At 42.3% G+C, this 16,662-nt stretch overlaps 1 protein-coding gene across 6 annotated transcripts in view; it reads left to right on the top strand.

Annotated features, from left to right (window-relative positions):
• MANBA (mannosidase beta) overlaps positions 1 to 8,526 on the top strand; it is a 126,316-nt gene extending 117,790 nt beyond the window's left edge. For all 6 annotated transcript variants that reach the window (XR_015165726.1, XR_015165725.1, XM_086406773.1 and 3 more), the window contains 3 exons: positions 2,065 to 2,207; positions 3,065 to 3,322; positions 7,173 to 8,526. Coding sequence is in view for 4 of the 6 variants with exons in the window: in XM_086406773.1 (XP_086262899.1) it covers positions 2,065 to 2,207; positions 3,065 to 3,322; positions 7,173 to 7,397 (626 nt within the window). In the remaining 2 variants the exon portion in view is untranslated. The remainder of the gene's footprint in view (positions 1 to 2,064; positions 2,208 to 3,064; positions 3,323 to 7,172) is intronic.
• Positions 8,527 to 16,662: the final 8,136 nt, after the last annotated feature.

Raw genomic sequence — 16,662 nt, 5'->3', positions numbered from 1 at the left:
CTATCTGCGCTTCAGTTGGTTCTTCTTCTGGGGTTTTATCTCCTTCCTTTGTTTGAAACATGTTCCTCTGTCACCTCATTTTGCCTAATTGGTTCTTTTTATTTCTCTGCGTTTGGTAGGTTGGTTACATTTCCTGACCTTGGAGAGGTGGCCTTTTGTAGGAGATATGCTGTGTGTCCCAGCAGCTCACTCCTCTCTGGTCACCCCTGTGTGGGGTGTATGGGTCCTTTTGTGTGGTGGACCAACTACTGTCATGGTCTGATAGACATGGCTGGCTCTTGGCCCAGTTGGTTGCCAGGCCCTGCCTTGTGCAGAGCCTGCTGGGTAACTTGTTGGTGGGGCCAGGTCATGAGGCTGCTGGCTGCAGAACCCTGGAGGATCCTGCACTACTGCTTGCTCACGAATGGTCAGAGCTGGGTTCTTAGGTGAGTGGTTACAGGGCTGGGGCTCATGGATCTAGTCTTCGCCTACTGATAGCTGGAGCCAGTTCCTAATATGGCTGGCACAGGTTCTAGGGTATCCCAAATGGGCCAGCACCAGCTGACCCACTGGCTAACTGGGCTGGATCCCAGGGCAGCTGGCTGAGGACTCTAAGGTTTCTCAGAGCTGGTTTTGGTCTGCTCTTGGGTTGGTGCCAATCTGCTGTGTTGATTATGTCCTAACAAGGTAGGCTTCAGGGCTGTAGTGGTCCTGGGGCTGGTGTCTACCCCTTGCTGGGTGTAGTTGGGACCAGTAGGTGAAGCCAAGGCCCAGAATATTTTGAGGCTGGTTCTGGCTGGCTTGTGGCTGGAACGTGGGTCTCCAGATTTCTGGCTGCATGTCCCTGGGGGGCTAGTGCTTGTACACTGCTGTGTACAAGCTTGTACACTGCTCTGGTGAACAGGAGTATGACCTTAGGAGCCTTGGGCCCAGGAGGTCTAAGGCAGCCTGTCTGCTACAGGGTGAGGCTGTGTCCTTGTCTAGCCAGTTCCTTGGCCTGAGGTTTCCCAGCACTGGTGCAGACAGGTGGTGGATGGGGCTGGATCCTGGTGCTAATTCTCTAGAAGAAGGATTCCAAAATGGCACCTGCCAGTGCCTTTGCTTCCAAGGTGAGCTCCAGTTGCTTCTTGCCTCTTCAGGAGACCCTCCAAGGTCAGCAAATGAGTCTGACCTGGGCTCTTTTCAAATGACTGCTTCTGCCCTGGGTCCCAGAGGATGTGAAATTTTGTGTGTGCCCTTTAAGAGTGGTGTCTCTGTTTCCCCCAACTCTCTGTGACTCCTGAAATTAATCCCTGCAGGCCTTCAAAGCCAAGGTTTCCAGGTACTTGTCTTCCCAGGGCAGAATCCATGGGCTAGGGAGCCGTATGTGGGACTCAGACTCCTTGAGTAGCAATTGTCGTTATTCTTATATTTGTGGTTCACCCACCCCTGAGGTGTGGGTCTTGACTACGTAACTTATGCCCCTCCTGCCCATCTTATGGTTCCTTCTTAATGTCTTTAGCTGTCGATGCTCTTTTCTGCTAGATTTTGTCTTTCTCATAAAGAGTTGCTCTCTAAATAGCTGTGATTGTAGTGTGCTCGCAGGAGGAGGTGAGCACAGAGTCTTCCTACTCCACCGTCTTGTCCAGCCTCTCCAATAGTACTTCCTCTAAGTAATTCTTATAAGAGAAGAGTTGTAACAGATGTTCACTGCCAATGCTCCTGATTCCCTTTTTCATGTGTAAGTAAGGAAAAAGGAACATTGGCTCAGTGATCTCCTGGAAGCAGAACTGCAAATGAGCAAGTGCCAGCCAGGAATCATGTCCAGGCTCAAAATACTTCATGTAGCATGTGTGACTTAACTGCTTGCGCTTCCATTTCCTCATTTGAAGGGTGGGATGGTAATGGCTGCCTCCTCCAGGTTTGAGGCTGACATGAGGTGATGTCCAAAATGCTCCCTGCGTTCCACAAAACGGGTTCTCTCCACTGTCAGCTCTCTTCCACGCTCAGTGCCCAGAATGTGCCAGGTCACACGCCTGGGCCATGTGGACAGTGACTCTCACTGCTTGACCCTGCCCGTCTCCTAACCCACCTGATTCTTTTTAGAGTATGGAGGAAAGTGGAAAATGCTTCATTACTTTGCTCGGCATTTCTTCGCCCCCCTGTTACCGGTGGGTTTTGAGGATAAAGATATGCTTTTCATCTATGGTGCGTCAGACCTTCACTCAGACCAGCAGATGATGCTCACTGTAAGTTGCTCGGACATTTTTTTCTTTCTGTGGTAGAGGGAGAATTTTAGATTTTTTTCATTATTTGCTTCTGTTATTTTTGGAAAAAAGAAAAGAGAAATTTGTATCGAAGTGTTTCTAGTGTCTGTAGCAGAAAATGGGCTATTCTTAAAATCTGAAAATCTATATTCAGGACAAAATCCTGCTGTTTATTCCATGACCTTAATGTCTTGGTTCAGTTTTCTCATCTGTAAAATGACACCAAGGTGCCTTTTTAGAGGATTTCTGTGGATAGTGAATACAATAATTAGATGAGTGTGAATTGTAAACTGTAAAATGACACTTAAAGATTATTTATAATCATGAGAAGCTGGAAAAAGCCTAAACTTTATAAAAAGAAATCATTTTAAACAGTATATTAAAGTGGAAATCAGTAAAATTATACAAACTGTATATGTGGGAAAGTGAAGTTGTATTTAAAACAAAGTTAGGTTAAAAAAAAAAGAGGATAGAAACTTGAAGTCTTAGGTGGTTGCCATTGGGAGGACATTGAGAATAGGTCAGGTTGTGGAATAATTACAATGCCTGAGATCCTATGCCTTCCACAGATTATTTAATTCTCACAACCGCCTATGAAGTTACTGCTTTTTATTATTTGTTGTTCTCATTTTATGTATAAAGAAATGGATACTGTGAGAAGTTGAATTCACATCTTAGTTACATAACTAGTACTTGGCGGAGCTGAGGTTAAACTCAGGTTTCACAGTCTCTTAATCAGTTCTGCTATTGTGACTTCCATCTATTATTACTATTCTTATTCTCTAAAAAAAATTAGGAACTAAGAATGTTTGGTTTCCTTCTGTCTTGTTTCTCCCCAGGTGAGAGTCCACACTTGGAGTTCCCTGGAGCTCGTATGCTCTGAGTCAACTAACCCTTTCGTGATAAAAGCTGGGGAGTCTGTTCTCCTCTATACTAAGCCAGTGCCTGAGTTGTTAAAAGGATGTCCCGGATGTACACGACAAAGCTGTGTGGTTTCCTTTTACCTGTCAACTGACGGGGAACTCTTGAGCCCAATCAACTATCACTTCCTGTCCTCACTGAAGAATGCCAAGGGGCTCCACAAGGCAAATATCACTGTAAGCACCAGTGGTCTGGAGTTGCTGGGGCTTTGAGGGCTGTTCTGCTGTTTTGCAAAATTTCCCCTTGGTACTGAGTTTATTTGGGACCTGGGGAAGATTGATTCCCCTTCCCACTGGAAGCAAAGAGCAAATAATTTTTTTTCTGATTCAGCATTTGTCAAAGTTTACGATGCCTGCTATGCCGGTGGTCCCATCACCTCTCTTTGTCAGGCTGGCGCAGCGGAGGGCGAGGCAGCAGGGTCCTCCCCGCTGACTGCTTCTCTGCTGGGTTCCAGGCTCTGACCTGGGGGCTTTACTGCACCAGCCCTGAAGTATTACCACCTGCACTTGTAAGTGAGAAAGTTTGTTTGGGGGCTTCTCAAGTGCCTCAGTGGTAAAGAATCTGCCTGCCGAGGCAGGAGATACAAGAGACGTGAGTTTGACGCCTGAGTTAGGAATATCCCCTGGAGAAGGAAATGGCAACCCACCCCAGTATTCTTGCCTGAAGAATCCCATGAACAGAGGAGCCTGGTAGGCTACACTCTGTGGGGTCACAGAGAGTTGAACATGACTCAGCACACACGCACCAGCCTGTTTGGTGGGGCGAGTAACTGTTCAGTCTGTAGCCAGGAAGTGTCAGAGCCCAGAAAAAGCACTCTTTTGTTTTTAATTTAACAAATGATTTCTTCTCTCTTTTTTTTTAACTTTCTATTTTATATTGGAGTATAGTTGATTAACAATGTTGTGATAGCTTTGACATTTAATAATTTTTTAATTTTAGCTGTTTATTTATTCATTGTTTGGCTGTGCTGGGTCTTTGTTTCTGCATGGGCTTTTCTGTAGTTGTAGCAAGTGGGGTTTGGTCACTGCAGTGAGATGCTCTCGAATCGCAACTAGAGAGCAGCCCCTGCTCATAATTTACATTAGGGTACACTCATTCTGTTGTGTGTTCCATGGGTTTTGACAAATGTACAGTGACACGTGGGCTTCCCTGGTGCCTCAGTGGTAAAGAATCCATCTGCCAAGCTGGAGACATGGGTTTGATCCCTGGGTCAGGAGGATTCCCTGGAGAGAGAAATGGCAACCCACTCTTCCTCACAACTGAGTGGCTAAGTGACAGTGACATGTAACATCTGTTACAGTATCATACAGTGTACTTTCACTGCTCTACAATCCATTGCTTTCTGCCTCCTTTATCTTTGCTTGTGCCCGGTCACTCAGTCGTGTCTGACTCTTTGCAACCCCACCAGGCCTCCTCTGTCCATGGGATTCTCCAGGCAAGAATACTGAAGTGTGTTGCCATTCCCTTCTTCAGGGGATCTTCCCAACCCAGGGATCCAACCCATGTCTCCTGCATTGGCATGCAGGTTCTTCACTGCTGAGCCACCTGGAAAGCCCTCCTTTATCTTTCCCTCCCCTCAATCCCTAGGAAATGCTGATCTTTTGGCAATTTACATATTTTTATTTTTTCCAGAATGTAGTTCTTTCAGATTGGCTGTTTTTTACTTAACAACATGCATTTAAATCTTCTCCGTGTCTTTTTTTGAAACTTTTGAGTTTTGTATTGGAGTATACCCGATTAACAATGTTGTGGTGGTTTCAGGTGGACAGCAAAGGGACTCAGCCATACTATAAAAGCACCCTTAATTTTGCATTTTTAAGGAGAGTCTATTAATGTAAAAAACTTTCACTCTCCACTATGATTTATTACTTTCAAGTTGCTTAATCACCAGATCTCTTTGTCATTATCAAGAAAAAAATGGGATGATCAGGATAGGCTGTGTTGTAAAAATCGTGTAGCTGGAAAATATGGAATCTATCTAGTTGATTGAAAACCTTTCCTTCCTTCCCCCACCTCCACATGGTGATTGAAAGTATGTTTCTAGAAAGTTTCATTCTCTATTTTTAACCAATTATAAGTTTATTTTAGACTTCATTGAAAAGACTTGAGAGGATTTTTTTACATTTGGTTTAGAAATATCAAAACTCAGTCCTTGAAATGAAAACATAGCTTCCTTCCTAGTTAATAGTAAAATGTTCCCTTAAGGAAATCTAACTTATTTGTAACATCCGATGTAGAGCAGATATGAAGGAAATGACATACATTTACATGGCTTCTTTCCAGAAAAAAGTACAAAACTATTACTGGACAAATTTGTAGTCTGTACACAAGATTTTGAAATCTTTCTTCTTTTCTCATCTAGGTCTCTATTACCTTGAGACAGCTGGGAGTGGGAAAGGAGCAGGCCTTCTTTCTCTGTCCTATCTCAGTTGTATTTCAGTGATACTTCCCATCCTAAAGGGATCCTTATTACATCCTAAAGAGATGTAATAACAGTAGCAACAATAATAGTAATGATAGTTAACATTGTCAGGCTTAACATAGCCAGGCATTAATTCTATCCCCTGGGGCATCCCCAGGGGCCTTGAGCCAGAGTACAAGCTTGAGCTCCCTGCTCTGCTGTCAGATAATGCAGAAGTGAGATTTCCAATTAGAAGAAGGCACCAACAAGAGTGAGTGGGCGCCAGTGTCCCTTCTGGCCTTGGCCTTGGAACAGAGTAGCTGTTCCTGCAGAGTAGGAGAGTAGCTGCCTTCCTGCAGCCTTGGTAGTGTCCAGGGCCAGCCACGTGAACTGTGTGCCTGTGACTGCTTTAGGGTCTTCACTGGAATGAGTGGGCAGCATGATTTGGGAATTTGACACCATCACAACTTTGGTAGAAGCAAGAAAAGAAATTTAAAGTGTATTGGGTAGCTCTCTTTAAATTTCTATTCTTGTTTCTACCAAAGTAGTGATGGTGGTGGTGGTAGAGTCATTAAGTCACATCTGACTGTTTGCCACCCCATGGACTATAGCCTTCCAGGCTCCTCTGTCCATGGGGATTCTCCAGGCAAGAATACTGGAGTCAGTTGCCATTTTCTTCTCCAGGGGATCTTCCCGACCCAGGGATGGAACCCAGGTCTCCTGCATTGCAGACAGATTCTTTACCAGCTAAGCCACTAGGGAAGCCCTACCAATGTGGGATTTCTTGTTGACAATGCAGAACCCTGCATGATGTAGCAGGCTAAGTTATATATAGTAAAATTTGCCCTTGGATATTCTTTATGTCACACATAGCCTATAATGTCAAACCTATGGCATGGCATGTATGCATGTTGAAGGATTCTGTTTTGTGACAAATGCATGGCTTGATTACCAGGTCCCACTCAGCTGTGTACTCACAGTGAGAGAGGCTCACAAACCCCACCTTCCAGGGAGCAGCTGTCCTCACTCTCAGCCTGTGCCAAGAGGCTGACAGGTGACAAGACTTACACCATACTCTCTTTTGCTATATTGTGTGGGATTCACACACGTTTGAGGTGCTCATAAAGTGACTTTACCCACGATGCATTAAGAGCACCAGCTGTAGTGGGATAGCTTCTGGAGATGTCTGGCTGGCTGCTGTCTGGACCGCAGGGTCTCCTCATAAGACCAAAAGGTGGGTGCCATGGCTGTGCTCCACAGTCAGCTCTGGACAGATCCTGAGCAAGTCATTAAAATCACCAGCCTTGGTGCAGAAATGTGCCTCTCTTGATGAGACCCTGAGGAAAAGATACACAGCTACAAAGCTCTGAGCTTCCTGTGAAATATTCTCCTGAATCTTTGGAGACCACATGTTTCTACCCCTGATTTGAGATTACAATTTGGTAATTCTCCACAGCCTTCAGTAAATTTCCATGTATTTTTTTTTTTTAGCATCTGACACAGTGCATGGAATATATGACTTTAGCAGTAATAGAACCAAGGTTGTAGGCAGTGCATTCTGTGCTAGCTATGTAGAACAGAGAGTTCTGCTCTCCACCTTCACTTCATTTATCTTTTTCTTTCAGGCCACCATCTCGCAGCAAGGGGACACATTTGTTTTTGATCTGAAAACCTCAGCTGTCGCTCCCTTTGTTTGGTTGGATGTAGGAAGCATCCCAGGGAGATTCAGTGACAATGGTTTCCTCATGACTGAGAAGACACGGACTGTATTCTTTTACCCTTGGAAACCCACCAGCAAGAGTGAATTGGAGCAATCTTTTCATGTGACTTCACTGGCTGATACTTACTGAGGGAATCCAGGTTGTATTTTCGAGAGCTGAAGGCAACTAGAAACAAGTTGAAGAAGCCAGGAAATGCATCTGCTTGCTGTCAGGTGTCTGGTTAGCCACTTGGTTCTCCCAGGGAAGGCTGTGTATATTCAGGTGATGTTCTCAACAAAGCGGTGCCTGGGTGCTGTTCTGTCTGCACCAGGGCTGTGTCTTTAGCTCTTCCTTTCGCACCTTTTGCACCATGTGAATCAGTTCTAACCCAACTGTCTCTCCTACCCCCAAAGGAGGTCCTGTCCACACACAGTCCTTTAAGGGAATCACAGGAACATGACCAAGTAGCCCTTTAAGAGAATTACAGGCACACTCCCAGGTAGCCCTTAAGGGAATCACAGTAATGACCATTGTGGTATCTGTGGAATCAAATGTGGAAGATTGTGAGGGCATGTAGGCCCTTCAGGATAGCTTTGAGAAGTACCAAATGATTGAAAAGAAACTGCTTTGTCATTATTTCCAGAGGAAATAGAGATTCAGATGTTGCAACAGAAAGAGATGTCTGGGTGGTAGCCATGTTGGTTGTTGATGCTGGAAAGTTTGGTGGGATTGATTGTTGCCATTCGATTACTTTTTGAGTAGTAGTCTTTTTTCATTTGTGAGGCTTTTTTTTAAATAAAATATTTGTTTTAACAATAATAATTTATTTTTTCAAAGGCAATTAGTGATTCTTCTTTGGGAAAAAAAAAACTCACATTGGAATGGACATCACCTTGATCATGTTGGAAACTTTTGGGTGTCCTGACATAAGTGGTCACCTGTATTAAGTATGGGCTTCAGATTTGGTTAAGTCCAGTGAACTTTCCAGTTCAAGGCTATGGTTTGATTTGCATGTGATGAGCCTGGCAGCAAAGTGGTATTGCCTTTAACTTGAGATTGAACCATTTTAAAAAACACTGATTAATTATAATTGCTATGAAATCATTTTGTTCTCATCATCCTGTTTATAAAATTACATTGATAGTGAAGCAAGGGGCAAAATGTTAATAAGTAGTCAATTTGAGTAAAGGTGTATAGGAATATTTTTGTTCTGCTTTTGCAACTTTTCTGTAAGTTTGAAATATATAAAAATTTAAGATTATATAAATTGCATTGACAATTTGGTGTTCCGTCTGTGACTTATTTCCCCATTCCATGAACACTCATTTGTGCCCAGTATCATGCAAAGCATTAATTTCCATTTAGCTCTGGCCAGGTTTTTAGTCCACTTGATAAACTGGGAGAGTTTGAAGAATCTAGACCAGGATATTTGAAGGGTCTTCTAGAAGAAGAATCAAGTAATTGGTTATGGAATTTACTGGAGGTGAGAGTTTGGCTTTAGAATCAAGACTAAATAGGTAATATTTTGGTTTTAAAGCTAAGAAACTTTTGGCCATGGTTCAGAGACTAAGAAGAAAATAAATGCAGACAACCCACTCCTCTCCTTCAGTATCTAAGAGTTCCCTCATTTTATGTGTTATTTCAAAATATATATTTATATACAGCTTTTCATATATATATATGAAGTATATATTTCATACAGCTTTTAAGCTGTATGAAAGACTGGGACTTAGGACTGTAACCCAGAAGATTCTTACTTGATAAATATTATATCACTTTCTTGTCACTGTTGCTGGGTGGGCAGGGGGCACCCTCCTCTCCGTTAACTAGAGCATTTTTCTATTCCAGGTGCCCTCTGAGTTGGGCTTTGAGGTTGATGGGCAGAATTTACATTGCAATTCTGCCCGTTCTAGCTCTGTAGCCTTAATCAAGTAATTTAACCTCTATGTTCAGTCTTCTTCTGGTGAAATGGGAATAATTACCCCCACCTTGTGTGTTTTGAAGAATAAATTAAAAATGTGGCTCAAGGGCTTGGCCCAGTACTGACACTTAGTGACCACTCTGTGAATGGAGGCACCGTCTTGGGTGCGACCCTGTTGTCTAAAGAGAGCAGGGCTTCCAGCCACACTGACTTGAGTTGGAATCCAGGTTCTGAGGCTTATTGGCTCTGTGACCTTGGGTAGCCACTTGGCCTTCTAGATTTTAGTTTTCTCATCTGTTAAGTGGAGATGATTATCTCTGACCTTCAAAGGTAGTTGTAAAGATTAAACAGATAGGGTCTGGAACAAAATAAATGCTAAGTGGTGGTTGTACTTTTCAAACATCGTTATCACCCAATTAGTACATGAAGCAAGGGTAAAAATGAAGCAAATAAAGGCAGATTCTTTTTTTCTTTTTTTACTCTGACGTATAGTTAATACAATATTGCATTAGTTTTAGGGGTACTGCAAAGTGATTCACACACACATATATATACTCAATTATTTTCTGCTATAGATTATTATAAGATATTGAATATAATTCCTTGTGCTATACAGTAAATCCTTGTTGCTTGTCTGTTTTATATATAACAGTGTGTATCTGTTAATCCCACATCCTGTTTTGTCCTTCCCTCTCCTTCTCCCCTTTGCTAACCATAAGTTTGTTTTCTATGTCTGTGAGTCTGTTCCTGTTTTGTACATAGATTCGATTGCATTTTTTTTTAAGATGCCAGAAGAAGTTATAGGATATAATATTTGTCTTTCTCTGGCTTGCTTCACTAAGTGTGATAATCTCTGGGTCCATTCATGTTGCTTCAAATGGCATTATTTCATTCTTTTTTATGATCAAGTAATATTTAATTGTATCTGATTAGCCAAGAAGTTCATTTGGGTTTTTCTGTAAGATGTTGTAGGAAAACCTGAATGAACATTGGCCAACCCAGTATAAACATTACCACATCTTTGTCTGTGCACCTGTCAATAGGCATTTAGGTTGCTTCCATGTCTTAGCTATTGTAAATAGTAAATTTACACTATGTAATAGGATTTAATAGTAAATAGCACTATTGTAAATCCCATGGACGGAAGAGCCTGGTGGGCTGCAGTCCATGGGGTCTCTAGAGTCGGACACGACTGAGCGACTTCACTTTCACTTTTCACTTTCATGCATTGGAGAAGGCAATGGCAACCCGCTCCAGTATTCTTGCCTGGAGAATCCCAGGGACGGGGGAGCCTGGTGGGCTGCTGTCTATGGGGTCTCACAGAATCGGACACGACTGAAGCGACTTAGCAGTAGCAGCGCTATTTACAACTGGGGTGAGTGCATCTTTTCAGTTAAGAGTTTTTGCCAGATATATGCCCAGAAGTAGAATTTGTTGGATCGTATGGCAACTCTATTTTTAGTTTTTAAAATAAATCTCCATATTGTTTTTCATAGTGTTTGGGCCAATTTACGTTTCCACCAAAAATGTAAGAGGGTTCCCTCTTCTCCACATCCTCTCCAGCATTTATTATTTGTAGACTTTTTAATGATGGCCATTCTGACCTGTGTGAAATGATAATCTCATTGTAGTTTTGATTTGCCTTTCTCTAATAATTAGTGATGTGGAGCATTGTGTGTGTGTGTGGTTTTTGGCATCTGTATGTCTTCTTTGGAGAAATGTCTGTTTAGGTCTTGATTTTGGTTGGACTGTTATTTGATATTGAGTTGTGTAGGCTGTTTATACATTTTGTATATTAGCCAGTTATTGGTCATATTACTTGCAAATATTTTCTCCCGTGAAGTGGGTTATCTTTTCATTTTGTTCATTTCCTTTGCTGTGCAAAGTCTTTTAAGTTTCACTAGGTTCCATTTGTTCATTTTTGCTTTTATTTCTTTTGCCTTGCTTAGGGGACCAATCTTAGTTCTTTTCTACGCGTTTTATGGTGTCATGTCTTATATTTAGATCTTTAAATGATTTTATTTTTGTATATTGTGTGAGGGTGTGTTCTAATTTTAATTGATTTATATGTAGCTTTCCAGCGCCACTTTTTGAAGACATTCTTTCCTCCATTTTATATTATTACTCCTTTTGTGTTAATAGATTAGTTGACTATAGGTGCATAGATTTATTTCTGGGCTGTCTATTCTACTCCATTGATCTGTATGTCTGTTGGGTAAATCCATGCTGTTTTGTAGCTTTGTAATATAGTATGAGGTGTGGAAGGGTTATGCCTTCAGCTTTTTTTCCCTTCAGGTTTGCTTTGACAATTTAGGATCTTTTGTGGCTCCGTATAAATTTTAGGATTTCTTATTCTACTACTGTGAAAAATATCATGGGTATTTTGATAGAGATTGCATTAAATTTGCAGATTGCTTTGGGTAGTATTGCCATTTTAACAGTATTAATCCCTCCAATCCAAGATCATGGATTATCTTTCCATTTATTTGAATCACCATTGGTTTTCATTATCAATATTTTATAATTGTCAGTGTATAGGTTTTTTACATCCTCAATTAAGTTTATTCCTAGGTATTTTGATATTTTTTATATTATGACAGGATATTAAATGGTTTTTTTTTTTACTTTCTCTTTCTAATATTTCGTTATTAGTGTGAAGAAATGCCACAGAGTTCTGTATGTTAATCTTGTATCCTGCTACCTTGCTGAATTCATTTAATAGTCTTTGTGAGAAGAATTTAGGGTTCTCTACATAAGAGTATGGTATCACTGACTCAATGGACATGAGTTTGAGCAAGCTCTGGGAGATGGTGAAGGGCAGGGAAACCTGGGGTCCTGCAGTCCATGGGGTTGCAGGGAGTTGGGCACGACTGAGCAGCTGAACAACAACGTAGAGTATTATGTGACCTACAAATAGTGACAGTTTTACCTCTTCCCTTCCAGTTTTGATGCCTCTTTTTTTTTTCCTTGTCTGATTGCTGTAGCTTACATTACTATGCTAAATAGTACTGATGAGAGTAGGCATCCTTGTCTTGTCCCTGAACTTAGTGGGAAGGCTCTCAGGTTTTCACCGTTAAATATTATGTTGGCTCTGGGATTGTTGTAAATGGCCTTTATTATGCTGAAATTTCTCCTCTCCTACTTTGGTGAAAGTTTTTTTTATCAGGGATGGATGTTGAATTTTGTCAAATCCAACTTGATCGTGGTTTATGATCCTTTGTATGTATTGTTGGATTTGGTTTGCTAATATTTTGTGGAGGATTTTTGTGTCTGTATTCCTCAAAGATATTGGCTGTAGTTTTCTTTTTTTTTTTTATGTCTTTGGTTTTGGTGTCATGGTGATGGTAGCTTCATAGAATGAATTTGGGAGTGTTCTAAACAGTGACACTTTATTTTCTTGGGCTCCAAAATCACTGCGGATGGTGACTGCAGCCATAAAATTAAAAGACACTTGCTCCTTGGAAGAAAAGCTGTGACAAGCCTAGACAGCATTTTAAAAAGCAGATACATCACTTTGCCAACAAAAGTCTGTATAGTCAAAGCTGTGGTTTTTCCAGTAGTCATGTATGGTTGTAAGAGTTGGACCATAAAGAAGGTTGAGCACTGAAGAATGGATGTTTTTGAACTGTGGTGCTAGAGAAGACTCTTGAGAGTCCCTTGGACTGCAAGGAGATCCAACCAGTCAATCCTAAAGGAAATCAGTCCTGAATATTCTTTGGAAAGACTGATGCTGAAGCTGAAGCTCCTATACTTTGGTCACCTGATGCAAAGAACTGACTCATTGGAAAAGACCCTGATGCTGGGAAAGATAGAAGGCAGGAGGAGAAGGGGATGAGATGATGAGATGGTTGGACAGCATCAGTGATTCAATGGACATGAGTTTGAGGAACCTCTAGGAGATAGTAAAGGACAGGGAAGCCTGGCATAGTGGAGTCCATGGGGTTGCAAAGGGTTGGACACGGCTGAGCAATTGAACAAGAACCCTCCTCTTCAGATTTTTGGAACAGTTTGAGTAGGATAGGTATAAGTTTTTCTTTGTTTATTTGGTAGAATACCTCAGTAAAGCTGTCCAGTGCTGGACTTTTGTTTGGAGGGATGGTTTTTTTTTTTTAATTACAAATTGTTTCACTTCTAGTTATCAGTGTGTTCAAATTATTTCTTTTTGACTCAGTTTTGGTAGGATGTAAGTTTCTAGAAATGTGTCCATTTCTTCTAGGTTGTTCAGTTTATTGGCATATAATGATTGTTGGAATCAAAGCCCTGAGGGCTGGTTCCCTGTGTGTGCCCTGCCCTAAAGATGCTGCTGAAGCGAGGCCTGTGTGCTCACAGGGGACCCACGTGCCACCTGTGTAGGCATCCACGATTCTGCTTAAAAGCAACCCAAGGTCACATCTCCTTCTCTGTTGTGTTTGTCCCAGGTCTAGCGCTAGGCTGTGGTGAGGAGTAGACTGGGGCTGGGAGTTGGGGGGTTCCATCTACAGGAATGGAATTGAGGTGACTGTGTTTTACCTGAGGGCTGCCCCGTGTGGCAGACTTCTCCCTGGACCTAGTGCTAAGCCACGGTGTGAAGTGGGTGGAACCAGGGTGCTCTCTCTGGGAAATGACTCCTGCGTGCTCCTCGGGCTCCTTAGCTCCTTGGGAGCTAAGCTCCCAAGATTTGGAGCTTAGCTGCTGCTCTGTCGTGGCTGCACCCGTCACCCCAGAGTGCAGGCTGACGGTGGTCTCGGTGATTCTACCTGGCTCACACTGCAGGCTCCCTAGCCTGTCTCTGTGTATCTAGACTCAATCTTTGCCTAGATCGAACGCCAGGCTGTGGTATGGAGTGGGCAGGTCGTCTGACCCTTCATACTGGGATGTGTGGTGAGGTGGCAGCCTCCAGGCCAAGGCTCTCTCTGCCCTGATTGTAAGCAGGTCTTCCCGTGTGTACATTCCTCACAAGTAAAGTCTAGGCTGCTCCAGCCCTTCTCTCTGTCTCAGCACATTTCCCGATGGGCGAGAGAGCTTGTCTCCTCCGTTCAAGAGCCCAGGACTTGGATGCCCAGGTAATGACCCAACCCGCTCACTCCTCGGGGCAATGGTCCAGCCACGTGCGCCTTCTCCTCCTGACAGATCTCTCCCAGGACCACACGTCCTGGCTGATGCTCTTTTCTGTCCTGCCCAGTTACATGGAGATTTTTCTAGCAGCTTTGGTTGTAAAGGATTTCTTCGGCCCGTTCCCAGTTTTCTGTGAGTTCCACGTGAAGATGTATTTTTGATGTGTTCGTTGGAGGAGGTAAGCTCCAGGTCCCCCCACTTCACCATCTTAATCCCCTTCCTCAAGGCAAATGTCTTAAAAAAAATTTTTTTTTAAAGATAGGGGGAAGATATCAGAAATGAATGAATTTATAAAGGAAGAATAAATGAATGAATAGACATAAATATTTGCTGACAGTGGTTTATAAGAGGAGAGAACTGTGCTGGAAAGTGTATACACACCGTTTCTGTAAGGGAATAGCCACGTCCAAAATGTTCTTGCACAGTTCATGTGAGCACTGAGGTTAGTCGTTTCTACCATTTTAGTAGATTTGTTTTGCCACATTTGCTGAAATAGAATTGGAGGTACTTACTCTGGGCTTTGGATCTCTGAGAAGCCTCTTCTGTTGGTGGTTTTGCAACTGTTAATGGAATGGGAAGACCAGGCTCAGATCCTTCTGCTGTGTGGTTACAGACCACATTCCAGGGAGCAAGATGGAGAAAGGTCAGCTCATGGGGTTCCATCTTCCCATTTTAAAGTGAAGAAAACAATAAAAATGATAATTTTCCTAATCACACTCGCTGTAACTCTTCTCGGTTTTTTTTTTCCTCTCTTACTTGGCTTTGGAAAAGAAATAGGAAGAGTTTGTTCTCTATTGGAATGAAAGTGTACTAGACTTCAGGAGAAATAGATATATTTCCCAAGCATTCCTAAAGTGACACTGACTTGAGACAGAACATTCTCTGAGACTATCTCTGGTTCTCAGATTTGAAACTTATCCTCCAACTTGGTAAGATTTAGGGAGAGAAACAAGGCAGCATTGTTTGTGTGGGAAATTCAGTGCATTTCAAAATATTCCCGAGTCTGCCTTGACTGTTCACACAGTCTTATCAGTTCAGTAAGAGCATAAATTTAAAAGTGTTAGGCAGAAACGGCATTTTGTAACATTTTCAAGTGAAGAGAAGATGGCCTGTTTTCTAATTGACTTATTGGAAGGTACCAGAGTGATGTGGTACAAAACTGTTAAAGTCACAGACCAGACCACTGTTAAGACACATTTATATTCTGACTGTAAAGACTGTTTAACTTAAGAATGTATCCACCCACCAGGCTCCTCTGTCCTTGGGGATTCTCCAGGCAAGAATACTGGAGTGGGTTGCCGTGCCCTCCTTCAGTTGATTCATTTACCAAGCCCTTATTAAGAAACACTGAGCAGGCATTGACCTCGTCCTCAGGGATATTGCAATGAAAAAAGCAGGAAAGTCTGTGCTGTCATGGACTGCCCTTGTAGGGGGAGACAGACAAGAAGCAAGTAAACAGATAAGGTCATTTCAGCTGGTGACACTTCATTTAAGGCTAACATGACCCTGATGAGGGAGCATGTTGGATAAGGCCATCTTGTTCAACACTAAAGGAAAGTTTTTTGAAAGTTTGTGATAATAGCATTGAAACTTATATATTACCGTATATAAAACAGATAGCCTGTGGGATTTTGATGTATGACGTAGGGCACCCAAAGCCCATGATCTGTGACAACCTGAAAGGGTGGGGTGGGGAGAGAGGAAGGGGGTTCAGGAGGGAGGGGACACGTCTGCCTATGGCCGATTCATATTGACGTGTGGCACAAACCATCAGAATATTATAAAATAATTATCCTCCAATTAAATAAATAAAAATTTCTTAAAAAGAAAATTTTAAAGTGAAAAAAACAAAAAAAGAATAATATTAAACTGAAGTTGTTTCTGAAGTTAAAAATAAACTGTCAGTTCTCCAAAGTAGTGGTTATGGGTCTTGAGAGGGAAGAGGGGAGGGGCAATATAGGGGGAGGGAATTAAGAGGTAAAAAACTATTGGATGTAAAATAAGCTACAAGGATATTTTGTACAATGTGGGAACCATAACAAATATCTTACTCCTTGGAAGGAAAGTTATGACCAACCTAGATAGCATATTCAAAAGCAGAGACACTACTTTGCCAACAAAGGGCCGTCTAGTCAAGGCTATGGTTTTTCCTGTGGTCATGTATGGATGTGAGAGTTGGACTGTGAAGAAGACTGAGTGCCGAAGAATTGATGCTTTTGAACTGTGGTGTTGGAGAAGACTCTTGAGAGTCCCTTGGACTGCAAGGAGATCCAACCAGTCCATTCTGAAGGAGATCAGCCCTGGGATTTCTTTGGAAGGAATGATGCTCAAGCTGAAAGTCCAGTACTTTGGCCACCTCATGCGAAGAGTTGACTCATTGGAAAAGACTGATGCTGGGAG

Source organism: Bos grunniens, chromosome 6 (assembly GCF_055505025.1).
Source record: "Bos grunniens cultivar Pamir isolate PY7600 chromosome 6, Bosgru_T2T1.0, whole genome shotgun sequence".
Lineage (NCBI taxonomy): Eukaryota > Metazoa > Chordata > Mammalia > Artiodactyla > Bovidae > Bos > Bos grunniens.
Note: the sequence above shows the minus strand (reverse complement) of the source record. Positions and strands in the feature narration are given on the sequence as shown.